The sequence below is a fragment of the Kogia breviceps genome, chromosome 2 (genome assembly GCF_026419965.1).
Source record: "Kogia breviceps isolate mKogBre1 chromosome 2, mKogBre1 haplotype 1, whole genome shotgun sequence".
Classification (NCBI taxonomy): Eukaryota; Metazoa; Chordata; class Mammalia; order Artiodactyla; family Physeteridae; genus Kogia; species Kogia breviceps.
In genome coordinates this window covers 195040636-195060319 of record NC_081311.1, presented here as the reverse complement: position 1 = coordinate 195060319, position 19684 = coordinate 195040636, and the positions used below count along the sequence as shown (strand labels likewise).

The window sequence follows — 19684 nt, the reverse complement described above, 5'->3', positions numbered from 1 at the left end:
AGTTAATCAAGTGTGGCAGACAAGCCTTTATGGCTTTTTCAGAGATGTTCTAGTAACACTGAAACAAAGGAACAGCTCCATACTGCTCAAACAGATGAGAATTCAAAAGCTAGTACAATGGGAAAAGAGGATACTTTCCCCTTAGATAGTAATATCTCAGCGTCTCCAATGCATGGGGCCCACACGTCATCCCTGGGGCCAAATCAGTAGATCTTCAAGGGAAAGCATAGAGCATCACGGCCACCACCACCCATGTCACACACAACCCCTGGGAGAGCATGCCATGGGGTGTTGGGGACTCTGCAGGGAGGTGGAGGGGGGCACCCCTTGGCCTCCTGCACTCACCAGAAGCTGCACTTCACCCTGGTCCTACACGCGTAAACGTATACATGTACATACATGTGCATACACATATACAGATACATAACATACACATATGCACACACACACGCACACACACATACACCCACAAAATCTTACATGTAAAATGTTTAAAGTGAAGATTCCACAACTAAATCATCTTTGACAACTACCGCACTGGAACATAATCCAGACAATGTGCTCACTGGGGGCAATGGGTTCCATCCAGGCCTTTCCCACCTCTTTATGGTGATTTAGTAAAAATTTAGGGTGCTAAAACCAGTCCTCAGCTGCTCCTTCTTCTAGTGATTGGGTCACATTTCAGGGCGAGTGTGTTAGGAATGTTCCCACTGGACACCCAGGTTGGGATGGTGCTGGGCCACCCCAGTCTCCCGTGTCCCTGGTGTGTATGAGATCACTCCGCTCTCAAATGCAGTGGTGCTCACAGCAAATTTCCCATGTGACTCTCAACAGCTCGTGGGTGACTACAAGTGCCTACACTGTCCTAAGCAGGAAAATGCTTCCCCCGGGAAGGGCATTTTCAGATCATGGTTTGGGAAGCTTTGCTCAAATGTAAAAGGATAAGCAAATGGAAATAGGAAGAAACTACTTCATGGCATTTTATTTATTCTCTCAGATAAAACTACCACTTCTGTGTGGCTCTTCCTAGCCAAATATCCACTGACAAGCATGCCCAGAGCATCCTTTACTATGGTGAGCCCCATGGGGAGAGAAAGAGAGAGAGAGAGAGAAAAAAAAAGCAAACTCTGAAATTCGAGAGCCTCATTAGTGTCTGTCTCACTCTGCTGATCGGCTTAGCATGTTATATAATTGTTTTTTAAACTCCTTTGTAACTCATTATATTTCAGTTCTAATTTCTAATTGTTTGTAGGTGTTTTCTCTTTTTTCTTTCTTGAGTGTTGCAGACATTTGGACAAGATGGGATGGGAGAACAAGGGTTGGAAACCCTGCATTCAAAAAAGCCACTTGGGGAGTCAAGATGGCAGACTAGGAGGATGCGGAATTCATGTCTCCGCACAACTAGGGCACCTACCAGGCACTGGTGGGGGACCACGGACACCTAAGGGGACAGGAGGAACCCCCAGCGACCAGTTGTTTCGATTATATTTTTATTTTTCCTAATATATTTTTTATCTTTCTAATTTTATTCTTTGATATTTTACTGCTCCTTTTGTTTGTTTGTTTTAGGGGTTTTTTTTGTTTTGCTGTGCCAAGCAGCTTGCGGGATCTTGGTTCCCAGGCTGGAGGTTGGGCCTGAGCTCCTGTGGTGGGAACTCGGAGTCCAAACCACTGGAGTAACAGAGAACCTCAGACCCCAGAGAATATTAATCAGAGGGAGGCTTCCTGGAGGTCCTAATCTCAGCACCAAGACCCGGCTTTATCCAACTGCCTGCAAACTCCAGTGCTGGATGCCTCAGGCCAAACAACCAGTAAGAGAGGAATACAGCCCCACCCATCAAAAAAAAAAAAAAAGAAAGAAAGAAAGAAAGAAAGAAAGAAACGACAAAAAAATATGTTACAGATGAAGGAGAAAGGTAAAAACCTACAAGACCAAACAAATGAGGACAAGATAGGTAACCTACCTGAAAAAGAATTCAGAGCAATGATAGTAAAGATAATCCAAAATCTTGGAAACAGAATGGAGAAAATACTAGAAACACTTAACAAGGATCCAGAAGAACTAAAGAGAAAACAAACAGTGATGAACAACACAATAACTGAAATTAAAAATACTCTAGAAGGAATCAATAGTAGAATAACTGAGGCAAGGAATGGATAAGTGACCTGGAAGATAAAATGGTGGGAATAACTTCCAGGGAGCAGAATAAAGAAAAAAGAATGAAAAGAATTGAGGACAGTCTCAGAGACCTCTGGGACAACATTAAATGCACCAACATTCGAATCATAGGGGTCCCAGAAGAAGAAGAGAAAAAGAAAGGGTCTGAGAAAATATTTGAAGAGATTATAATTGAAAACTTCCCTAACATGGGAAAGGAAATAGCCACCCAAGTCCAGGAAGCACAGAGAGTCCCATACAGGATAAACCCAAAGAGGAATATGCCGAGACATATATTAATCAAACTATCAAAAATTAAATACAAAGAAAAAATATTAAAAGCAGCAAGGGCAAAGCAACAAACAACCTACAAGGGAATCCCCATAAGGTTAACAGCTGATCTTTCAGCAGAAACTCTGCAAGACAGAAGGGAGTGGCAGGACATATTTAAAGTGAGGAAAGGGAAAAACCTACAACCAAGATTACTCTACCCAGCAAGGATCTCATTCAGATTCAACAGAGAAATTAAGACCTTTACAGACAAGCAAGAGTTAAGAGAATGCAGCACCACCAAACCAGCTTTACAACAAATGCTAAAGGAATTTCTCTAGACAGGAAAAACAAGAGAAGGAAAAGACCTACAAAAACAAACCCCAAACAATTAAGAAAATGGTAATAGGAACATACAAATCAATAATTACCTTAAATGTAAATGAATTAAATGCTCCAACCAAAAGACATAGACTGGCTGAATGGATACAAAAACAAGAGCCATATATATGCTGTCTACAAGAGACCCACTTCAGACCTAGGGACACATACAGACTGAAAGTGAGGGGATGGAAAGGGATATTCCATGCAAATGGAAATCAAAATAAAGCTGGAGTAGCAATTCTCATATCAGACAAAATAGACTTTAAAATAAAGACTGTTACAAGAGACAAAGAAGGACACTACATAATGACCAAGGGATCAACCCAAGAAGAAGATATAACAATTGTAAATATTTATTCACCCAACAAAGGAGCACCTCAACACATAAGGCAAATGCTAACAGCCATAAAAGGAGAAATTGACAGTAACACAGTAATAGTGGGGGACTTTGACACCCCACTTTCACCAATGGACAGATCATCCAAAATGAAAATAAATAAGGAAACACAAGCTTTAAATGACACATTAAATAAGATGGACTTAACTGATATTTATAGGACATTCTAACCAAAAACAACAGAATACATTTTCTTCTCAAGTGCGCATGGAACATTCTCCAGGATAGATCATATATTGGGTCACAAATCAAGCCTCAGCACATTTAAGAAAATTGACGTCATATCAAGTATATTTTCCAACCACAACGCTATGAGACTAGATATAAATTACAGAAAAAAAACTGTAAACAATACAAACACATGGAGGCTAAACAATATGCTACTAAATAATCAAGAGATCACTGAAGAAATCAGAGGAAAACAAAAAATACCTAGAAACAAATGACAAAGAAAACACGACAACACAAAACCTATGGAATGCAGCAAAAGCAGTTCTAAGAGGGAAGTTTATAGCAATACAATCCTACCTCAAGAAACAAGAAAAATCTCAAATAAACAACCTAACCTTACACCTAAAGCAATAGAGAAAGAAGAACAAAAAAAAGCCCAAAGTAGCAGAAGGAAAGAAACCATAAAGGTCAGATCAGAAACAAATAAAAAAGAAATGAAGGAAACAATAGCAAAGATCAATAAAACTAAAAGCTGGTTCTTTAAGAAGATAACAAATTTGATAAACCTTTAGCCAGGCTCATCAAGAAAGAAAGGGAGAAGACTCAAATCAACAGAATTAGAGATGAAAAAGAACTAACAACTTCTTTTAGGTCCCATTGGGGACACTGCAGAAATAGAAAGGATCATGAGACATTACTACAAGCAATATTATGCCAATAAAATGGACAACCTAGAAGAAATGGACAAATTCTTAGAACGGTATAACCTTCCAAGACTGAACCAGGAAGAAGAAGAAAATATGAACAGACCAATCACAAGTAATGAAATTGAAACAGTGATTAAAAATCTTCCAACAAACGAAAAGACCAGATGGCTCCACAGGAGAATTCTATTAAACATTTAGAGAAGAGCTAACACCCATTCTTCTCAAACTCTTCCAAAAAATTGTGGAGGAAGGAACACTCCCAAACTCATTCTATGAGCCCACCATCACCCTGATACCAAAACCTGACAAAGATGTCACAAAAAAAGAAAACTACAGGCCAATATCACGGATGAACATAGATGTAAAAATCCTCAACAAAATACTAGCAAACAGAATCCAACAGCACATTAAAAGGATCATACACCATGATCAAGTGAGGTTTATCCCAGGAATGCAAGGATTCTTCAATATATGCAAATCAATCAATGTGGTACACCATATTAACAAACTGAAGGATAAAAACCATATGATCATCTCAATAGATGCAGAAAACGCTTTTGACAAAATTCAACACATATTTATGATAAAAACTCTCCAGAAAGTAGGCATAGAGGGAACCTAACTCAACATAATAAAGGCCATATATGACAAACCCACAGCCAACATTGTTCTCAATGGTGAAAAACTGAAACCATTTTCTCTAAGATCAGGAACAAGACAAGGTTGCTTTCTCTCACCACTATTATTCAACATAGTTTTGGAAGTTTTAGCGACAGCAATCAGAGAAGAAAAGGAAATAAAAGGAATCCAAATCGGAAAAGAAGAAGTAAAACTGTCACTGCTTGCAGATGACATAATGCTATAAATAGAAAATCCTAAAGATGCCACCAGAAAACTACCAGAGCTAATCAATAAATTTGGTAGAGTAGCAGGATACAAAATTAGTGTACATAATCTCTTGCATTCCTATACACTAATGATGAAAAATCTGAAAGAGAAATTAAGGAAACACTCCCATTTGCCACTGCAACAAAAAGAATAAAATACCTAGGAATAAACCTACCTACGAAGACAAAAGACCTGTATTCAGAAAACTATAAGACACTGATGAAAGAAATTAAAGATGATACAAACAGACGGAGAGAAATACCATGTTTTTGGATTGGAAGAATCAACATTGTGAAAATGACTATACTACCCAAAGCAATCTACAGATTCAACGCAATCCCTATCAAATTACCAGTGGCATTTTTCACAGAACTAGAAGAAAAAATTGCACAATTTGTATGGAAACACAAAAGACCCTGAATAGCCACTATACTACAAAGCTACAGTAATCAAGACAGTACAGTACTGGCACAAAAACAGAAATATAGATCAATGGAACAGGATAGAAAGCCCAGAGATAAACCCATGCACATATGGTCACCTTATCTTTGATAAAGGAGGAAAGAATATACAATGGAGAAAAGATAGCCTCTTCAATAAGTGGTGCTGGGAAAACTGGACAGCTACATATAAAAGAATGAAATTAGAACACTTCCTAACACCAACACAAAAATAAACTCAAAATGGATTAAAGACCTAAATGTAAGGCCAAACACTATAAAACTCTGAGAGGAAAACATAGGCAGAACACTCTATGACATCAATCACAGCAAGATCCTTTTTGACTCACCTCCTAGAGAAATGGAAATAAAAACAAAAATAAACAAATGGGACCTAATGAAACTTAAAAGCTTTTGCACAGCAAAGGAAACCATAAACAAGACAAAAAGACAACCCTCAGAATGGGAAAAAATATTTGCAAATGAAGCAACTGACAAAGGATTAATCTCCAAAATATACAAGCAGCTCATGCAGCTCAATATTGAAAAAGCAAACAACCCAATCCAAAAATGGGCAGAAGACCTAAATAGACATGTCTTCAAAGAAGATACACAGATTGCCAACAAACACACGAAAGGATGTTCAACATCACTAATCATTAGAGAAATGCAAATCAAAATCACAATGAGATATCATCTCACACTGGTCAGAATGGCCATCACCAAAAAATCTACAAACAATAAACGCTGGAGAGGGTGTGGAGAAAAGGGGACCCTCTTGCACTGTTGGTGGGAATGTAAATTGATACAGCCACTATGGAGAACAGTATGGAGGTTCCTTAAAAAACTACAAATAGAACTACCATATGACCCAGCAATCCCACTATTGGGCATATACCCTGAGAAAACCGTAATTCAAAAAGAGTCATGTACCACAATGTTCATTGCAGCACTATTTACAATAGCCAGGAGATGGAAGCAACCTAAGTGTCCATCAACAGATGAATGGCTAAAGAAGATGTGGCACATATATACAATGGAATATTATTCAGCCATAAAAAGAAACGAAATTGAGTTATTTATAGTGGGGTGGATGGACCTAGAGCCTGTCATACAGAGTGAAGCAAGTCAGAAGGAGAAAAACAAATACCGTATGCTAACACATATATGGAATCTGAAAAAAAAAGGTTCTGAAGAACCTAGGGGCAGGACAGGAATAAAGATGTACACGTAGAGGATGGACTTGAGGACATGGGGAGTGGGAAGGGTAAGCTGGGAAGAAGTGAGAGTGGCATGGACATATATACACTACCAAATGTGAAATAGATAGCTAGTGGGAAGCAGCCTCATAGCACAGGGAGATCAGCTCGGTGGTTTGTGACCACCTAGAGGGGTGGGATAGGGAAGGTGGGAGGGAAACGCAAGAGGGAAGAGATATGGGTATAGCTGATTCACTCTGTTATAAAGGAGAAACTAACACACCATTGTAAAGCAGTTATACTCCAATAAAGATGTTAAAGATAAAAGCCACTTGGACCCCATGTAAAAATAAGAGAAAACGTGTGTATGCCCTAGGAACCAAGGGTGTTCACAGTTCACCACCCAAACCTCAAAGAATCCCAGCCTGAGTGAGAAAAAGAGGCCATCAGGTCAGAAGCAAGAGGAGGTAGTCCAGGTGGCCAGGTGAGAGGTGGGGGTGAGACGCCTAGATTGTCGTTGGGGATCGGCCCAGCACCTGCCCCAGCAGCCTCGGGGTCCAGAGGGTTCTTCTCATGAGACCCCTGGGAGGAAACCCACCTATCTGTGCAACACACCACACCCCCATCACTCAATCCCATCAGGTGGATCTTGGATTGGGGGCTCCCATCCCCATCCCTGCTGATCCTTTTATCTTTGGGAAGAAGATTCGGGCAGAAACCCACTCCAATCTCTAAAAAAAAAAAAAAAAAATCTGATCAAAAATTTCCTGACAATTCTTTGTTGGAAAAGAAAAGTCACCAGACTTATTGAAAGATCACCACTCAAAAGGAAGGGTATCATTTTTCTAAGAACTCAAAGGTGATACCTCCTTGTTACATAGAATTGCTGCAAAAAGACAAAAGGAAAAAAACACGTTCTGGAGAAATCTGACTTGCGAACTCAGTAAGATTTAAGAGACAATTGTACCTCTGAAACTGGAAAAATCAATTGTGAAAATTGAGCAATATGAGATAAGAAAAACTGATCAGAAGTGAAAAACCTAGAGTTCTACAGTCAGCATTAAACACCACAAGAGAGGCAGTAAATAGCAGCTTCATGTTCTGAAGAACTTCAACAAGGAAGAAGATAAAGCTGAGAAAATCGGTGCAGAAGGAGAGGGGAGATGAGAAATATAGAAGACATAGCTCTGTCCTCAAACATATATACAGTAGGGGTTCCTGAACACACAGGTGGTTTTCTAATATAAAAAGAAAAGCAGAACAGATAAATAAATCTAAGAGCATATGACCTGAAATGCAGAAAATTAAATGAATAACCCTCTGACAAACAGAAGAGCAAAAAGAAAACAATGCAAGTGAGCTGGACATTGTTCCTTCACCCTCCCCTCCAACCCCCAGTAGACCCACTCTCTATCCTTCTCCACCTGCCTTGTGTCCAGCAGGCTGACCTGTGTGTGCCCCTTCACCAAGGTTTAGCTAATGGGAGGCACTGACAGAGTGAGAGGATGGTGAGATAGTGGTATCTGTTCCCCAGAACCCACCCCACCTGCTGCAGATCAGCAGTGGCTGAGTTCCTCCATGGGGGGCCATGGATCAAATCAGACAGCCCTGCCTATTCAGGGCCAGGAGTGGAAATAGCTTCCCATGGTTGCCGGTCCCAGGCTGCTTCACCATCCCTACGCCTAGCACCCCTTTCAATTATGCCATCTATTTCCTGCTGGGATCCTAGCCAGCACAACTAGTAAACAAGACCAGTAATGAGTAAAGGAAGGTAGCAACAGCAATAAAAGAGAAACCTTAAAATTATAGAAAACCGTGAATAACTGTATGCCAGAAACTTTGAAAAAGCTCAACAAATGAACTGTTTACTGAAAAAAATATATAACTTATCAAAAGTAACCTGAAAACAACAAGGTCCAACTGTAGAGCACAGGGAACTATATACAATTTTCTGTGATAAACCATAATGGAAAAGAATATGAAAAAGAATGTGTATATAAATCAACTATACTTCAATAAAATAAAATTTTTTTTAAAGTAACATGAGAGGAGATAGAAAACAAGAATAAATCAATACCAAAAAAGAAACTGAAGTAAATATTAAAGAATTATCTCTATAAATGGCTCTGAGGAAAAGCACCTCTGCCAATTTTCTTTATATTTAAGAAAATCAGATAATGATGATGCTTCATTCATGTCTCTAGGATATTTTACAAAACACACATGACTCTTAAACCATAACATGATCAAAGTCATATAAATCAATCTCACTTATGAACACATATGCTAAAATTCAGAGTAAACTAAAGTTATCATAATCAAGAACAGTTCGTTTTAATCTTGCAAAAAAATGGTTCATATTAGGAAATATATAAAATCAAGCTATTTACCAGTTAATGAAATAAGAGAAACAGCTTAATCATCTCAATAGACATTAAAAAGGCATTTGATAAAATTTAATACTCAGTTCTTCAAAACTCTTCATAAAACTAGGAAAAGACAGCGCCTTCTTTGACATGAAAAGAACAACTACTTTTACCCATTGCTAACTATGTGCCAAATACTGTATTAAGTCCTTCCCAGGCAGCACCAAGTTTGATTCTCACAGTACTTCTGTCTGAGGTAGACATTTTCTTTTCCCAATATCCTTCATTGTAATATTTTGGAAATACTGGCCAAAGTAACAAGTTATGAAATCTGAATAAGAGTTATAAGTATTTGGAAAGTAGACCACAAAATGATTATAATTCATATATGATTTGATTGTTTAGCAAGAAAATCCAAGAGAAGCAAATGAAAACAATTTTAAATAATGAGGAGTAAACATATAGAATAAAAGGTGAATTTATAAAATCTACAACTTCTCTGTCTGTTATCAGTTACCCCAGAAGGGTAACTGTAGAAGAAAAGGTATTCACAACAGTAACAAAATTATGAAATAATCAGAAGTAATCATAACAAGAAATATGTAGGATCTATGAAGAAAATTACTAGATTTAAAATAATAGAGATAGTTATATTTATTGGTAAGACTGAATAATATCTAAAAGGTCCTTTTTTCACAAGTTGTATTGTGGATTTCATGCAACTCCAAACAAAGTCCCAATAGTATTTTTTGCAACTTGACAAAGTTATTATCCGTTTCACCTGGAAGAGCACTTAAAAAGACTAGATATGCAAATTGTAAAATAAAATAGTTTATAAAGTTGTGGTAATGTATTCAGTATGAAATTGGTGTAAGAAAAGCAGACATACATGGACCAGGGTAAACAGGCAAAAAAGAGGTATATAAGACTTAATACATGGCAAGAGAGGAATAACAAATGGAGAGGAATAAATTATTCAGTAAGAGGTTGTGAGAAAGATAGTTCCTTGAGACAAATACACATATATCTTTGTTTTACACCATTCATTAATTCCAGAAAGATTAAAGTGTTCAATGTAAAACAACAACAGCAACAAAACAAAACCAAAAAACCCTATAATCTCTCTATCTGCTCTTGCCAAATACTGTGCTAAGTATGATACACACTTTCATTCAATCCATCCAACGACAATGCTACACGGGTAGTCTTAGCCCTGGTTTGCAGATGAGGAAACCAAGGCCCCATGGGACTAGACAACCTGCCAGAGCTTGGAAAGGCAGAGTCATCCCTTAGCCTGAGCCTATTAGCTCCAAAGGCCCTGCCCCCAACAGGAAGAAAAAGAATAAAATTTCTGTGTGCAGAGGGACTCTCTGCACTGGAAAGCAAAGGGGGAAAAACGTCACAAAAGAACAAGAACAGAAAGATTTACAGACTTTGCAAAAATTTACAATCTCTGAACAAAAGAAAAAGGTCATAAAGTTGAAAGGCACACCACAGTGAAAATATTTGCAACAAATGTGATATAAGGAATTCATGCAAATAGATAACAGAGAAACTACAGTTTCAAAAGAAAAATGGCAAAGAGAACGGAACAGACCATCCACAAAGGAGAAATGATGAAGGTTAATAATCCAAACAAGCTTACCAAGACTGCGATCAAGAAATGCAAATCAAAATGAACAGAAAGTGGCCACCTTTCACCTTGCAATTTAATAATTTTTTTTTAATGAAAATATTCAGTATAAGGAGACTGGAATGAGGTGGGAACTCTCTGGTACTGCTTACCAGAGCATAACTTGTAACAAAACTTCTGGAAAGCAATCTGTCACTTTCATCAAAAGCCTTAAAAACATTATCTTTGATCCAGTAATTCCACCCCTGGGAATCTATCACCAGAAGTGTCACATATCTGCACAAAGACCTCCATCACTGTCATATTTATAACAACAAAACACTGTTAGTAACTTAAATGTCTGACAATAGGAGAATCATTCCATAAATTATGGCACATAATGTAATAGAATTTGTGCATCCATTAAATATGATATTTAGGAAGAGAGGTAACTAAGTGGGAAAATGCTAATATTGCTAGAAAATATAGTCTAACATTATATGGTATTAGGTATATATATTATGGAGCTTATATATATGTGCTTGTGTGTGTGTGTGTATGTGCATATGGGGGGCAGGGAGGGAGAGACAGAATGAATGAGAAAATATGCCAACAAATTAACAGTATTTATGTTAGTCTCTCATCTCAGTGATTGGGTGATTACTTTCTCCTTTACCTTGCACTCTTTGTATGTTATACTTAATACTGTATTTTTTAAAGTTACTTGAAAGAATGCTGCCCCGTTTATCAGAAGGTCTGTTTCTGCACTGCCATGGATGGCTGAAATGGCCTCAGCAAGCCTCTCCCCTCCGGAGGGCAGGTTTCTGGTTGGCAAGGGAAGGGGCCGGACCAGCTGATCCTCTGGGAGCCAGCCTTGTCTGGTGTTATTTAGAATAAGTAACTGAACCCAAATGGTTTGGGTGCTGGTACTTAAAAACAATGTTTTTCTAATTAATGGGACAAAGGGAGTGTGAGACGAGCAGGGGAGAGAGGAGGGGTCCGGGCCACAGAGCTGCCCACCGACCAGGGGCCTGACCTGCTGGGCTGTCCACACCCCTTCCCCACCTCATCCACTTGCTGGCCGGCCTTCCTCGGAGCCTTAGGACTTTAGTTCCCTCAGTCCCTCACTCCTACACTGGTAGTTAATCACTCTTAAGACGGCCTGCACTCCTCGACCTTCTCTTCATTCTCCGCCGTTCATTCGGTGGTGCTTCCTGCCACCTGTGCCCCTGACCCTTCTCTCGCTCACAGCTCCAGGAGCTCGCCCCGGGCCCCGGCAGCCACCGGCCGCTCACACGTCACTCAGGCCCTCTTCCTGCCTCATCTCTTTGAGCACTTCCTCCGAGGAGGCCCCGCATGACAGCCCAGTGTCCCCGGAGGCTCCCACAGCCTCCAGGAAGCTCCAGAAGCGACACTCAGCCAGCACTCTGCTCTTTCCGTCTGCTGCGGAATGCTCCTCACAGATGGCCCTGCACTCCTCTGCTTCCGAGACGTCACTACTCACTTCGTAGCTCGTAAAAAGTAACGGCCAGTGCTCAGCGAGCTCTGTACGCACGTTGCCCACGTTCTCCCATTTTATCCTCTCAATAATCCAGTGACAACAACAGAAAAACAAATCACCCTATTTTTTTTTAAATGGGCAAAAGATATGCATAGACATTTCTCCAAAGCAGGTATACACAAATGACCAATGAGCACATGAAAAGATATCAACTTCATTCATAATTAGGGAGATGCAAATCAAAGTCACAGTAAGATGTCACTTCACACCCACTAGGATGGCCATTATCAAAAAGATGTTAAGTATTGGTGAGGATGTGGAAAAATTAGAACCCTCTTACACTGCTGATGGGAATGTGAAACGGCACAGCTGCTGTGGAAAAGTCTGACAGTTCCACAAAAAGTTAAACGTAGAATTACCACATGACCCAGCAGTTCCACCCAAGACAACTGAAAACACACGTCCATCGAAACACTTGTACATGAATGCTCACAGCAGCATCATTCATAATAGCCCCCAGGTGGAAGCAACCCAAATGCCCATCAACTGATGAATGGCTAAATGAAATGTGGTCGATTGATATAATGGGCTATTACTTAGCCATAAAAAGAATGATTCATACTACAACATGGATGAACCTTGGAAGCATTGTATGCCAGGTGAAAAAAGTCAAATACAAAAGGCTATATATTGTATGATTCCCTATACATGAAATACCCAGAATGGGCAAATGGTCAGAGACAGAAAGTAAGTCAGTGGTTGGCAAGGGCTGGGAGGAGGGGCAATGGAAAGTGACTACTGACGGGTTCAGGGGGTTTTGCTGGGGTTGGGGGGATAATGAAAATATTCTGGAATTAGATGGTGGTGATGGTTTCGCAACATTATGAATGTACTAAATACCACTGATTGTATACTATCTAAAGGGTGATTTTATGGGATGTGAATTATACTGCAATAAAAATATTAACCCAATGAGTGCACATCTTGCTAACGAGGATGCTGCGTAGGTACAGGGAGGCTAGCATCTCACAAAGGCTAGAATTCACATCAGGTGTAGCCAACCACAGAGGGCTTGCCCCTAAGCACTGCGTCACATGGCCTGAATTAGGGAGGGAAGAGCAGACCTCATCTTACTCCATCTCTGGGGCAGGGAGGAAGGCCTGGAGCATCACCTCTCATCACCACCCCAGGAGATGGGACCACTCAACGGAGAAGCACCGACGTCTGTGCACAGGTGAATTTCACCTGTCAAGTAGGCAAGCTTGCAAAACACACACAAGCCAGAGCCTACTCTGGTTCTGGAAGGATTGCCCCAGGGTGCTGTGCAAGGGCACAGAAAACCTGGAGACACTCGAATTTACCATGGGCTTTCTGAGTCACTGTGAGCACATAGAAGGAACCAGGAATCTGTTACATACATACGCCTTCCTGAGCACATCCCTCCCTCCGGGTCCTGCACGCAAAAGGAACGCTCAGAACAGTTGTCCTTGGACAATCTCTTATGTAAACCAGATTTCAAGAGCTGAGGTCCTCCAGCTCTGACTATTGCCTGGGCCAGCATTTTCCCCCCACTTTGTCAATACCAGCTAGGAAAAACAGTGTTTTTCTCTGCATTTGCACAAAAGTAATTCATGAGCAGTGTAAACTTTACTAAACTTTGAAAGGGTATTGGAGGAAGGTGGATTACATCACACCCATTCACACTGCAGTAAATGGCTTTACACCTCCTCTGGACACTTCTGCCCTCCAAGTCCCTTCTCTGTGGCTCCATCACCAGGGGTCTCCTACCCACACGCAGACTTGCTGGCCTCTCTCTCTTTCTGCCTCCCAAGAACAGCGAGTTCAAGTCCTGGCTCTGCCATTTATTAGTACTGTAAACACAGCATGTTACCTAACATCTTGGGCCTCAGTTTCCGCATCTGTAAAGTGGGGATAATAACAACACTTCCTCCGAAGGCCACTGTGGACAGTGAGTTAATATGTGCAAAGAGCTTAGAACAGAACCCAGCACACAGGTGCCCTTTGTAAGTCTTTCGCTGTTATTTTTAGGCAGAACAGATTAGGAGCTACCTTTGGTTTGGAGAGCAAGCCTCGTGGCCTGCCTTCACCTCAAGCGGGCCGTCACATTCTTCCTAACAAGCAGAATGCCTTCTCTGAGCGCCCTTTTGGTGACTAAGTGTCCTTCTGGTGCTTCTTCATCTTTCTGGATGTGCTCACAAGACTACCAAGTCCAGGCTGCCTGGTGTACTGTCCCTGGGAAGGAGGTCATAGGTCTGCCTGGGCAGCTCATGGAAGGCCAGGTGCTGAGGGGAACCAAGACAGCATCCCCGCCACAGCTGGCTGGACCGGCATTGGTTTCTGAGTCACAGACAGCATGCACCTCCCCCCTCCCCTGGGAGGGAAGCCAACTCTCTCCGGTGTGCTTTGGTGGGAATGCCACCTGACCGGGCAGCTCCATCCTGGATGGTGGCTGACGGACCCAGTCGTATATAGGCTTGCTCTCTGGGCCCGGGATGCTCTTATAGAAAGGGAGGTGTATCCCCAACACCACTGAGCCATTGTTCTAGCTCTGCCTGCGCAGCTAGGGCAAGGAGAGGCTGGCCTGGCTGACCCGTGACCTCTCACCTTGATGAACCGCCATCCCCAAAGGCATATCTCTTCTCTGCAGCATAAAGCACCGGACGGGTGTGCTGGTCCCTACGTGGAAGCACAGTCCTGGCAGGAGAGGAGGACATGAGCTTGACAGCCTCTTAGCATCCTCCATACAAGAGGGGCCGGACGGCCCCCTCAAGAAGCCCCCCCTGGCCTTCCTAGAGCAGGGCCGACTCTGCTGGCTGGTCTGAGTGGGGCCAGGTGAGCATGACATAGGAACCCGCTGCCCCTCACGTTCTCAAGCCCTTGCTGCAAGAAGGCAGAGACGGACTCAATCCATGTGGTCAGCTCCTGGGATCTTCCTCCTCCAGCTCTCTGCATCCCGAGATGGGGCTCGGGACCCCCCTAAAGCGGGGCTTTCTGAGTCGCTGGGGACAGATCTGCGCTTTCCGGCCCAGTGGCAGGTGGCAGGGCTGACCTCCTGAGAGGAAGTGTGGGTTTGCTAGGCCCGGGGTGAATGTGTACTCCTCGGTCACGTGGGCCACGCTGAATCGCAGTCTTGTCTTTTAGTGTGTCCCTCACCCCCTCCCTAGTTCCATTTAAATAGTCAAATCCTGTCTTCTTTCCTGAGCATGAAGGCCACTCCTGAGGAAGCTGCCCTCAGTTCCTGGAGCTCCAAACGCCCCTGCCTAAACCAGGCGTGGGAAGCCCCCCTCACTCCCCAGAGGGGCTGGGAAGATGCTCCAGCCCCTGGGGTCCAGGCAGGAAAGGTCTGGGCACCCTGGGCCCTGAGGTCCTTCCCCACATGGAGATTTCTAGAGCAGAAGCGCCAGTCTTGGAGGCTTCCTGGCCCCCTTTGGAACAGGGTCGTTAAAAGGCCCTGATACCACAGCTGCCCCACTCGGGGTCCTGCACTCCCATCAACTTCCAGAGAGACCGCAGAGGGTAAAGCCTGATGCTTGTGAAACTCACGCTTGTGAAACCCCGTCGGGGTTCCCACCGCCGGCCATGGGCCAGGAGGGAGTGGGGTGAGGTTTTCGCTGGTCCCAGGAACAGAGAAAACCAAGGATAGGGCTGGGCTACGGGTTGTTTTTCAGGAAGTTAAACCTGTTTGATTTAAAGGACTGGTTTTTGGCTTTATTCATTTATTTATTTTTAAAGAGCATGTTCTTCCTCCTTTTTTGATATTAAAGGATACTCTCTTTCATGAAATGAGCTGCTGAAAGGTGGCAGTTAGTTGTCACTCAGCTAGTTTTTTGTTTTTAAATCTCCTTAATTGGCAACGTCACGGGTGATGGCAAAAATTAGGTCTCCCAGGGTTTTGGAAGGTTCGGTGGCTCATGGTATCCCACAGCCTACAGGGCCTCCTGACCCTGCGGGAAGGGTGGCTTCCCCCACAGAGCGGAGGAGAAAGGGGACCCCTGGGCCTAGGCTTAGAGTCTGGCCTCACGGCTGGACTTCCTGGGGAGGGCTCCAAGCCCTGGTGTCTGGCGCTAAAGGAGCCGTGGGGATGGGAGACTGACAAGAAGCCCAGCCCTGGGCTAAGAGGACAATGGACATTGCGGGGACCACGGGAACCCTCCCTAAGAGGCACATCGGCTGAAGCTCCACGAGTAACCCAGTGCAGGGGAGGGGAGGGGAGGGGAGGGGAGGCAAGGTGGAGGAACGAATACTGTACACCACTCTGGATCCCAGGTTGCCACCGGCCAGCAGGGGCATTTGGACAAAGGCCTCAAGCTCTCTGAGGTGTGCTCACCTGTAAAGTCAGGGGTGGTGGGGACTAGAGGTTCCAAGGCCTCTCCCAGCTCTGGCTTGTTACAAGGCTACCAGTTTGGAGTCGGAGAGACCCACGTTCCAATCTGTAGCCTAAGCATTACCACAGCTCCCTGGTCAAAGGGCTGCTGTGAAGGTTAGCGAGCTGGAGCCTGGAAGTTCTCGAGACACCCAGGGGAGGGGAGAGATTCACGTGGGCCGAGTGGAGACAGATCAGAATCTCCTCACTATTTCTACGGCCCCGTCGACTGGTCCCCACAGGGGCTGTGCCTGTGGGGAAATCTGGGTCTGCTTCGCTTCCCCTGGGGTGTGAGAACTGGGGGCCCAGGAAGCCGACCTTGGGGGCAGGGGCTCTGATGCAGCCAGCGCTCGGGCCGGACGACCCCTGAGAGCCTGTGTTAATCTCTAAATGCTCCCAGCCGCCCTTGTAAGCGCCCTGGCTTCTCTTGCTGTCACCCGGAACCCATGCTCACACCCGGCTTGACAGGCACAGGAGTGGGGTGGCAGGAGTCTGGTTGTCTGGGTGCAGCCTCTGGGGACAGATGTCCTTGGCTTTGACTGTCATCACTCGGTTAACCCGTCTGAGTCTCAATTTCCTCATCTGCAAAGTGGGGCAACAAAAGGACCTGCACTTCAGGTTGTCGTGAGGATGAAACAGGTCGACACACAGACAAACGCTCAGACTCGACGCTCCAAACAAGGCCCGTGTCCATGACCCACTTCCCCTCCTGTATGGACAGCAGCAAGGCCTGCCTGCTCAGAGGGACCCCTCTGTGAGACCAGGGGCACGACGTGACAGGTGCAGGTGGACACACCCTCCCCCCCATGCCTGGCACTGCCCGAGGCCCTGGGGGGCATGGTTAGACGGCAGGGCTGCAGGGCCGAGGGCCTCCTTCAGACATTGGTTGAGAAGGGTGTTTTAAAAACGAAACTTCAGCAAGTGGCCGGTTCCCAGTTTTAGGACAACTGGTGCATTCAGCAACATCCCAGAGAGGGGGAGCGGAGACGGTTGATGGTGGCAGAGGCCCAATCAGGTGGGGACAGAGCCAAGGGCCGAGGAGGGGAGAGAAGAGACTCCTGCTGTCGGTGATGTGACTTCCTCTGCTCCAAGGGCCCCAAATAAAACTTCTGGGTGAACTGAAAATCCTTTCTTGAGTGACGCCCCCCTACCCTTATTCATGGCTCCCCAAACGATGGCTTCCTCCAAAGGCCCAAAGCCTGGCACAGGAAGGACCCCCTCTTGCCACTTCTGTTCTTCCAGGAGGGTTTCCAAACTGGGCGCACTTTGACCAGCACCTGAACTGACCGAGCTGCTTTCTAACACACCCACCACCACGGAGCCCCGAGCTTCAGCCCGGCTCACAGAACCCGGACCCCCTTCTCTTGGACCCTGGAACCCCAAGGAAGCCCCTGACCCCACAGCTCCCCAGTAGCTGGGGCGAGTGACCAGGCCCCAGGCTGGCCCTGGAGGGCTCCAGCCCTGCAAAACCTGAACTCCAGGGCCGAGCAGGTCCACAGTGGGCCTCAGCTGGACCCACCAACAAACCCGGGGTGCGTGCAAGGTCACTCGACATAAAAACAACACATCTCAGAGCCGGGCCTCCGGCTAAGCCCAGAGTCGGCTTCCCCTCTACCGAGTGGCACCTCCATCACCTCCGTGCCTGGGCAGGAGAGGCCAGGCCAGAGCGGAGGAGCAGCGGTGGGCAGGGCCCGGTACTCACAGCACGCAGAGCGCGTACGCCCGGGAGACGGACTCGCTGGCGCGCACGAGGAAGCTCCCGTCCTTGCCGGTCCTGGAGAGCAGCTCCTCGGCCTTGGAGCGGGTGATGTTGCCATGGTTCCAGCAGGGGACCATGGCGGGTGTGGGTCTCCCCGGGCCGGGCCGGCGCCCTCCCCGCAGGACCTGCACAGCCAAGGGGAGCTGGGCCCCTGCACTGCGACCCGCCGTCGGTCCCCTCTCGGCCGCCCCGGCTGCTGCCACCCGCTCACTGACCGACTTCCTGTTTCAGGCACTCGGCAAGGGAAAGGAAACGAGCAGCAGAGAACTTCCTCATTGCAGAGACCAAGCAAGAGAGCTCCTCCACCTTCCCAGCCCGCCCGCCCACTGCCTGCTGCCCGCGCCCTCTCACCCTCCCACCCTGTCTCTCTCCTTTAATGGGTTTCAGTCCCCAGAGGGGCGAGCATCAGCTCAAGTCCTCCTGGGGGAACTGTCAGCTCCTCTGGGGTCAGGAGGTTCACGGCCGGCCTCTGAAGGAGCACGGCCGAGGCCGCGGCCATTCTGAGGCCCGTCCCAATGGCCCCGTGGGGTGGCCACACCCTGGACATCAGCCTCAGCCCTCCGCTGGACCCCAGAGCTTTTTAACTCCCCGTGCACTCCCTCCAGCAGGCCCACGGCGCAGATGCTTGCAGGGCAGAGCTTCTCCCCTGGGACTAAGGCCTGCCCCAGGGCCGAGCAAAACTGGGGGAGGGGTACAGCCGAGCCCCCTCTCCATGTTGGAGACTGATGGCCACCCGGGCACTACTGAGCCCTGAGCACTGGGAGGACCTTAGGCGACACCCCCCGAGGGCTCCCAGGGCCCAGGTGACAGCTCCGTGACACATTTACACTTATCCCCAGGGCCAGTGGGTGTGAAGGAACACCCATGGCAACCCTTCTCCAGGGCAGAGCATTCTGAGCCCTGCGGCCCAGCTTAGAGACACACAGAGGAGCCTGGAGGGCTCAGGACACGGACCTTTTACAACAGGGTGACGCGGGGGGCTGGGTTTTCACCTCTGGGTCTTTCTGGGACACTCGGGAAACTCACACGTCCCCATGGGGCAAGCTGGTCACCTGGCAAGTATGACGTTCCTTCCTGAGTCCCGCATCTCAGCAGAATTGGAGGTGGCCGGGCATGGCTGCCTTTGCCCGCGGCTCAAAGGGGAGCTGCCTTCTGCGGGGCTGGGGGCCACCATCCTGGACCAGCAGACTCTGAGGGCTCTAAAGTGAGCACCCCGCTTGGACCACAGGTGGGTGTCCTCAGTCCTCAGGTCAGCACACCGGGGTGAAGGGGCAGGTGCCCAGCTATTGCACAGGGCCACCCCATCCCGCCTCAGCCCTCAGCCCCCCAACATGACAAGAGCAGCCGCGTGCAGGGACCCGGGCCAGGCAAGCCTCCATTCGAATCCGGCTCTTCTGCATTGGTGCTGCAGGAGCCGGTTGGGTTTCTTCTCTCTCTCAGCCCTGGTT

General features: G+C 45.9%; 1 protein-coding gene across 1 annotated transcript in view; it reads right to left on the bottom strand.

Annotated features, from left to right (window-relative positions):
* Positions 1–18449, bottom strand: part of INPP5D (inositol polyphosphate-5-phosphatase D) — a 129921-nt gene extending 111472 nt beyond the window's left edge. The window contains exon 1 of the mRNA XM_059054386.2: positions 18180–18449. Coding sequence (XP_058910369.1) covers positions 18180–18313 — 134 coding nt within the window. The 5' untranslated portion in view covers positions 18314–18449. The remainder of the gene's footprint in view (positions 1–18179) is intronic.
* Positions 18450–19684: the final 1235 nt, after the last annotated feature.